At 46.2% G+C, this 8,051-nt stretch overlaps 1 protein-coding gene across 3 annotated transcripts in view; it reads right to left on the bottom strand.

The window, feature by feature from the left end:
* Positions 1-973: 973 nt before the first annotated feature.
* The window catches only part of GRIA1 (glutamate receptor, ionotropic, AMPA 1), a 121,668-nt gene continuing 114,590 nt past the window's right edge, over positions 974-8,051 (bottom strand). For 2 of the 3 annotated variants that reach the window (XM_010181807.1, XM_010181809.1), the window contains 2 exons: positions 3,786-3,920; positions 1,319-1,510 (listed from right to left, as the gene is read on the bottom strand). In XM_010181807.1, the coding sequence (XP_010180109.1) occupies positions 1,319-1,510; positions 3,786-3,920 (327 nt within the window). Of the gene's footprint in view, positions 1,511-3,785; positions 3,921-8,051 lie in introns of all 3 variants that reach the window. The other variant, XM_010181808.1, reaches the window with a different exon arrangement.

The raw sequence follows: 8,051 nt of genomic DNA on the forward strand, positions 1-8,051 counted from the left end.
TGGGAATCTGCTACTTTTGGCTTTGTATCCAGGCAGGCCACAACTTGACAGGAAGGCTGAGTCTGACCAGCCCTGATGCTGTCAAATGTCATGGATGCTTGCATGAAGCTCTTGTAGGGCCTCCTCCTTGGTTTGCTTCAGCAGTTTCTTCCAGGAAGCCATTCTGGACAGCTATCTACAAAATGTCCCTCTTAATTAGAAAAATGACCATAAAGAGATTTCAGAGCAAAAAGGCAGGGATATTCCCATTGCAGCCCCGTGACTTCTAGCGTGTTTTACTGGTTAATAGGCAGCCATCTAGAACTGGATGTCTTGAGATGGTCTATTCCTGGCTCAAGGTGGTTCCCTTATGTGACCACCAGAAAGGGAGCACACACAGAAGCTAAGCAATGAAGAAATGGTTCACAATTGCTTATTAGCCCCCAATAACCTAGGCAGGAGAGTCACATGTGAGCAGAACACGGCATGTACTTTCTGTCTCCCATATACAGCCGCTGACCATGATCTTAGACCAACCATCTGCTCTAGGAGCCATGCATGACGCTCTGCAATCCAGGCACACCCTTCTCTTGAACCGCCACTCTGGAAGAGCTATCACTTTGTCCTCAGGTTACCTGGGGTTTCCAAACTCTCTCGTGACTTTGCCCCTGTAAAACAGCCTCGTGTTTTCTGTTCAGGTTTGTTCTTTCTTGCATCAAGTCCTTCCTGTCGCAGGTAGAGCCATTCACAGCTCGTTGCTATAACTCCACAGCCTGAGTTCACCACAGAACAACGGCAGGCAGAATCACGATGGACAAAAGGGGTCAATGCTGACACCCTGCAGGGAGTTCAACTTGCCATTTATTGGATTTTCTTTTTGCTGTTAGTAGCTCAGACATTATGGTTTGCATCCCAAACTAAACCAGATTGAAGGACTGAGCAGGGGAGGAGGAAAGGGCTGATGTTACCCTGACACCACAGGAATTAGTAAGAAAAAATATATATATTGCACACACTAAGACTTATTAACAACCAAGTTAAAACAAAATGGCATAGTCCTCATTAGTGTTCCAGTGGTTCTTTGTTCAGGGACGGTTCACGAGTCTGTTAAATCCCATTACACTCTCCTTATTGCAGTACAGACCTGATTCTGTTCTCCTGCCGGTGGATCTGTTTGCAAATAAAAAGGGAAATAGATTTGATTTCCTCGAGAAGATCCATCCAATTGTCCCTTCTGTCATCGTCATTTGTCTTGTTGGTGTTGGGTTTGTTTTTGGCTCTGGAGGGGGTGGAGTTGGGCTGCCCCTGCTCTCACCCAGGCAATGGGTCAAAAGGCCAATTATAATCCCGTAGCTCCCAGGGACATGCCGGTGCTGTGGCTCATGCACGGGATCGTCTGCATGGATTTGGGGAAATCGTGGCTGACCACACGTCCGTTTTCTCCACTGCCTCCTGCTGCAGCAGCCGGCCTGGGAAGGGTTGATGTCCGTATGGCTTCGTTGATTGATTGCTGTGGGATTAAACAAAAACCCTTTTTAGGAAAGACGGGGGGGTCTCCCCCTGTCCTTAGCAATGTTGGAGAAATTACAATATAAACCAGTGTTGACTTTCTGTCACTGTTCTCTCCTTCCTTGTTTCCATTCAGACTCTTGCTTTCTGCATGCCCCTACTGCATCTGCTCTGTTAATTCGCACCTCTTCTACATTCAAAATTAAATGTTTCAGCAGTATTTTGGGGTATAAAGCATAAGTGCCATATGCAAAAAAACTATTCGAATGCTACAACATAAGAACAGTCATCCTGGATCTGAGCAGAGGTATTATACACACTTCCCCCATAGATATGCTATTACTACTCCAGCACTGTCAAGTATGGCGGACTCTGACTCACTGCAAGCATATGTTTAACTTTCCTCATGTGAGAAGTTGAGCATGTGCCTATGTTTTTGTCAGCAGCCAGGAAATGCAAACCTAATTCAGGAAACCAAAGCTCATCTTCCTGTTCCAGACACCATCCAAAACGTTTGCTTTCAGAAAGCTAAGGAAACCACCTGTTTAGAACAATTAAACCAAGAGATGAAGTAAATCTGGTTTCTTTGCATTTAAGCTGTGTTTAAGGGTGCCATCATCCTTTCTAGACCTGGATATCCAGTGAAGAATTATCCAGAACAGGTAAATTTGTTAGAGCCATTTGGAAACAGCCAACTTATTGCCAGCCATGGAGCAGCCTCCTGTGCTGGTGGGATCTGCTCCTCACCCGGGAGTCTGGAGGACCTTGCTGAGCAGAGGTTGGGTCTGGGAGGGGATCCGGCCCATCTGTCTGGGCAGTTAGTGGCTTTGTGGGGCAGACACTGGTGGTGGGAGCCAGCCAGAAGGACCAGCTTAGACCAGATGTTAACACTGGGAACAACAATTCCTCCCCATAGTGGCTGGTTTTAACACAGCAAGAGCACTGCAAGCTAGTGCTGACTGAGCCAGTGGGTCATTCCAAGTAACACAGGGAAGCCAAGAGCAGGGCAGAGACTCCTTAAGACTGAAGGTATTATTGCCTTCTGACACTCTTGTCGCAGTGTATTTGTGACATACCTAGCTTTACAGAGTAGACAGCAATTATAATTTAATTTTTGTATATTCAGGGATATAATTGCTCATATTATCTTACCCCTGTGCTCAATAAACCTCTCAATGCCTGTAGAATTTTCTGAACCCCAATGGGAAAAGAGCTATTGCACGTTTTCAGGGAATTAGAAATGCTATTATTGCTGATAAAACATTAAGCATGTTGTGAAATGGTGAGATAAAACCCCAAGAAACGACAGCTTGTTTTCCTTCTGATTCTGGGTAAACTTCAGTCCTCAGGGAAATGAGAATCTATCTAAATTTTATGAAACTCACTGCATACTTCATATACTCATAGTGATTTCCATGCTCAGAGGAAAGGTCAAGAGGGAGAAGAAACGGGATGTGTTGCAATGGTGTCTGTATAAGGGATTGCCTCTGCTAAGCATCTGAGTCAAGATGTACTTGCTTCACAGATGCTGCATTAAATGTGTGACCCCCAAGTTCTCAGATCTAATCCACTCTTGACACAACACTCTGAAATTTAGGCACACCAGAATCTAGGGCTGAAACAAATCTGCTGGGTCATAGGAAGTTCGCTTCTGCAAGACCATGACAGGGAGGAGGAAAAAACACATTAGAGGAGACATTAGAGGCAAATTTTGCTCTAAGAGGGCCCATAATTCTGAATTTGAGACCCACACCATCCATCACAGGGCAACAACGCTCTGAGCATATATCACCGTTTCCAGGTTGGAAACGGTGCCAGCAGGGTGCCAGCAAAGGGAACAACAGGATCTGATTCATTACCGCCCTACCCCAGTTTTATCTTGGTGTTAACTGCTTGGATTTGGGGAGTTTTTTCACGCTGCTGTATCACACCAACCCCAGCACACTTCAACCATGCTGCACACACATTGCCATAGTCTGCTTTCCTTGATTTTAAGGAACGGCAATGTGTTCCTGTTACCGTTTGTGCTACGATTTTGCTCTGTATCTGGATTTTGAACTAGCACTGTGCTGCATATCTGATCTTGCAGCAGCTCCCCACTACGGCCCACTCGACCCTCTTTCAGCTTCCTCTGATGCTGCTATTCCTTTCTAGCAAGCCGAGTGACACGGTCACTTCGTTATCCCTATGCCTTGGCTTTCCACCCATGGTCTGGGCTGCATCCGTCTCTGAAGGCAGCTTTGGAGCCGGGGTAGGATGAGAGAGAAGTTGTGAAAGGCTGGGGAATGGGTTGCCACCTTCATCCGCTTTGATTCACTTCTGGACTTGTAACAAAACTCGATTAAGGCAACCAGCATGGCTAGTCCGAGCCCACCGATGAGGATATAGAAAACCCCTGCCACATTGCTGAGACTCAGCGCGCTCGTCTTGTCCTGGAAGAGAAAGGAAAAGGGAGGGAGGGGAGGGCGTGTGGGAAGGAGAACAACAAAATTAATATGAGATTGCTCCGGGAGGGATGCTGCACAGTATAGCAATGTTAGCATTACATCATCTCCCTCTTTAAATGAACAAATGACATTTCTACGAGCATTTTCAATTTTTAATTCGGTGCCTAGTAAATCTAACGTTTCCCTCACACAAACAAATAAACATTTCTTCAGCAATGTGACTTTTTGTAAAGGTTTGGGATCTCCATTTTTCAGCTAACTTAAATGCTTCTTTTACCCAAAATGCCTAGTTTAAATTATAGATTAAAGGAGGAAAAAGAAAAAAAAAGTCCTCTGCTTCTGTGACATTTTCTTGTCCCTGATGTCTCGCCTGAAATAACCCGTTCTCTTGGAAATGCTCATTCCTTCATTCCTAGATTGTTTCCCCCGCAAATTCTGTTGCTGAGCAACACATCGAAGTGGTTGGGTTTTTTCCTCTTTTTTTTTTTCCTTTACTCTTCAGTACTGAGGTTGAGGTGACACCTGAGCTGTCCTCAGAAACTCATTTGATTTCTGTGTAATAAGGCAGTTATTTCACATGCAATCAAGACCCGTTGATGCATGTCTAAGCTAATTATTTGGCTGGCAATAAATAGGGCTATTAATGGGCCGCAACTCACAGTCAGCAGCTATATTCTGATTTTACAATTGCCTAATGAATTGTCATGGCTCTCTGGGGAAGAGGCGAGCCTCAGAACAACTCATTTCACTGCTAGGGAAACCAAGTCCTCAGACCTAACACAACGTCCCTCAATGCACCTCCCAAAACATTCATTCCCCTCCATGCTGACCAGGTGGAGTTGGGGTGTTGGTAGCATAATCTGGGCAGCAGCAGGACCCAAAATCTTGGCTCAGCTCTGTGTACGAGGCTCGTGTTTCTAGGACACGTTTTCTCTATAGCACAATCAGACAGAGTTCCTTTGCTCTGGGCTTGTTGCTGCTCTGCAGTATCAACTCAATACCTATTTGCCGTTACAGATTCCCCAGGGCAATCCCAACAGGCCAGCGCAAATCTGCTAGAGCGACCAGAGTCTGAGCAGCATTGACAGCTCTGCTCCCTGGTCGTGGGCGGAAAATTGCATACAAATCATTTGCGATGCAGCCACACAGTTAAAGAATAATATTTAATCCCGTGGAAGCGTCTGCACTCGGTAATGAAGCCTCTGCGCGGTTCTTGGTGTTCCCCACTACTCCATGGACACGTGGACTGGTGGGTGGCACAGCTTGTTCCTTGTCCTTGGAGGACAGCAGATTCCCTTGCTTTGCTTGGCAGGTTTTACAATAAGCAACCCACACTTTTCGGGAAGGGCGTGGATTCAGGAAGCAGAAAATTGTATTGGAGAGATGTCGAAAGGGTCCAAAACTGAACACCGAGATGAGCGTGGAAGGTTTCAGTTCATGAGCAGTCTGTCTGACACCAGCACTGTCCTTCAGGCAAGTACGTTTTGCAAAAGGATTCTGCCTTTTGCTGTATTACGGTTAGATGGCAAAAAAATTCAACCCACAAAGCATGAAAACATTTCAATTTTCAAAATTAAACAAACCTCCTGTAACAGGAAAGAAATTAACTTTTGGTTTTTTTTTAATAAGAAGAGGGTTCCAGTCAAGAATGCTAAAAAAAATGTTTATTTTCTACTGCTCCTTCATCTGGCCCCACTGCCCATGCGAGCTGCAAAGCTTCTGCCCAGCTGAAGCTCTCACCGTGGGCTCCAGTACCACAGGGAGCAACTTTCCACCCTGAATCCTCTGCTGAGAGATGCTGAGGTTTGGTCAGGGATCACCAAAACTCCACAAGTGATCTCATTTTCCATGCTTTGCTGACTGACACCGCTGCCAAGAGATTTGCTGTTGTCACTGTGTGTGCTGCACCACTGCAGACGTGACGGTCACCACCGGAAGACAGGTTTGGTTTCTCCCTTGTATAACCTTCATGTTCAAATGCTGGCCAGTTTGTAATCTTGCAGTGAGAGGTTTCAGGAAGTATGCTCTTAGTTTCTGCAGCCTCCATATTTGAAGGATTGTTTATTTGGTCTTTTATAATCTGTCTTCATGCATTTTTTCCCTCAGGTTTGACTGTACCTTTGTTCAGTCATCTCTTCTCTGAGGATTTATACTTTTAAGCACCAGCTGAAAAACGTAGGCAGTTTTTTAGTGAAGATTTAGAAAAGTGGACCAATTACTCTGAGAAAACTGAGTTACAACACATCAGGTACTTTGCCTCTTCAAATGCAGCTTAAAGGAGGTGCACCAGCTTCAGGGAGGGTCAAAGACATTAGAGGTGAGTTGCCCTCCTTGACATCCTGATATTTCAGCCTGTCTCCTTAAAGAAAAGTGGCTGATTAGCTCTGCCTCAGAGGGAAGGATGGGGAGAGGGAAGGAGGTGGAGCAGCCTATTTGTCCGTGTCTTACTAATAATTTTCAGCCCATACTTTCACCCTGATTTGACAGAAGGAGAGAGATCTCCAAGATATCTCCAAGCTTTGTGAAAAAGAATGACAGTGTAGAGAAGAGAAAAACCTATTAATGCTCTCACTCAAATAATTGTACCAGCACAATCCATACTGGGCATCAGAGACTCCACGTGGCTCTTTGACTTGCAGCCACAGCTCCTTAGGAAACCTGGCTTCCTTGGCTCTGCTGGGCATGGGAATACACAGGATTCAGGTTGTATTGGCCACAATATTATTGTATTTCCACCCCCAGTTTGGGGGCCATGGTCCAACAGGGCACTTTCTCAACCAGCCACAGTGGCAGAGCAGTCTGGCAGCCAGCAAAGGCTGCTGGTTCCTAAACTCCACTTTCCTCCTGATGGCAGCAGCAAATCAACCAGTAAGAGAGAGGAGATGAACTAAAGCAGTTTCCTGCACCACTATTTCATACAATTCATTTCAGAGCTGTTGTATTATTCTTGCATTTACATCGCGGTAGCGTCACCACTATTATTATTGTTATTATTATTATTATTATTACTGTGATTATTGTTATTGGTACACTTCAGTTGAACTGAGAGTTGTGTTATCCAGAAAACAGAGGATAATGAGGATAAGCAGTGGGCAAACCTGCCGGGAGGCAGAGAGCGGCCCGAGTTTTACCTCTGCCACCATCACAAGGTTTCTCCCAAGGAGCCAGAGACAGAGGCAGCTTCAGAGGGCACTGAGGGACACTGGACTGTGGGGACACAGTGGCGACACAGCCTGTTACCATGAGCCAGGCTGAGAAGGGAAATTGCTCCTGTGGTATTGCTGGATTTCTTGCTCATCCTTTCTTTCTTCTTTTCCTTTTTGTTCCCTTCCTTCTCCCAGCAGGACACATAGAGATGTTCTCTAGGTGGGAGCAGCATCTCATTGCTCCCATTGGCTACAGGACCAGACCCACACAAAGGGCAGGAAACTCTGCATACCCCACTGAGGCTTTACCTGCTGATTCCATGCAGGCTCCTGCCCTAATAACGCTCATAATAATAAAAAGTCCCAAATTATCTGAACTGCTTGAGAGGACCCTCCTCTCCTCTCTGCTTAGGCTCTGTGACACCAGATGCTCTCCTGCAGAGCTGCCCATCACCGAACCAGCTTGTTAGTGGGAGTGTAAATGTCAGCGCTCGTCTCCCGCAGTGGCAGAGCGCTGACGTGGGGGGAAGATTGGCAGGTGAAAAGAGAAAGAAAAACCCAGCTTTCCAAAAGCCCGGCCTTGTTGCTGCAGCAACCAGGCACCTTCCCGTCTGTTCTCCTCAAACATGGCACCATGTCCATCTTCCTCTTTGCCATTATTTATCCTCCTGGACCGAATTGCATTAAGGCCAAATTTGCCCTGTTTCCCAGCAGGGTCGGTCCTTTTACCCTGCACGACCAGAGCCCGTTGGCAGCACCTCAAGCTGTTGTGGTCTCCATAGGAGATGAACTGTCCTTAGAGAAGATGGTGGCTCCAGAAGTTGAGCTTTTACACCAAACGCTGGGCTGCTTTTATTCAGGCAAGATGTGAAGCTAGGAATGAAGGACACAGGGCTGCCCGTAGACTCTGAGTGCTGGTGTGGTCTGCCGGGGTATGGGCATGACAACAAGGATGGTCGGCTGCTGGGAT

The sequence above is a fragment of the Mesitornis unicolor genome, unplaced genomic scaffold, assembly GCF_000695765.1.
Source record: "Mesitornis unicolor isolate BGI_N332 unplaced genomic scaffold, ASM69576v1 scaffold10913, whole genome shotgun sequence".
NCBI lineage: Eukaryota > Metazoa > Chordata > Aves > Mesitornithiformes > Mesitornithidae > Mesitornis > Mesitornis unicolor.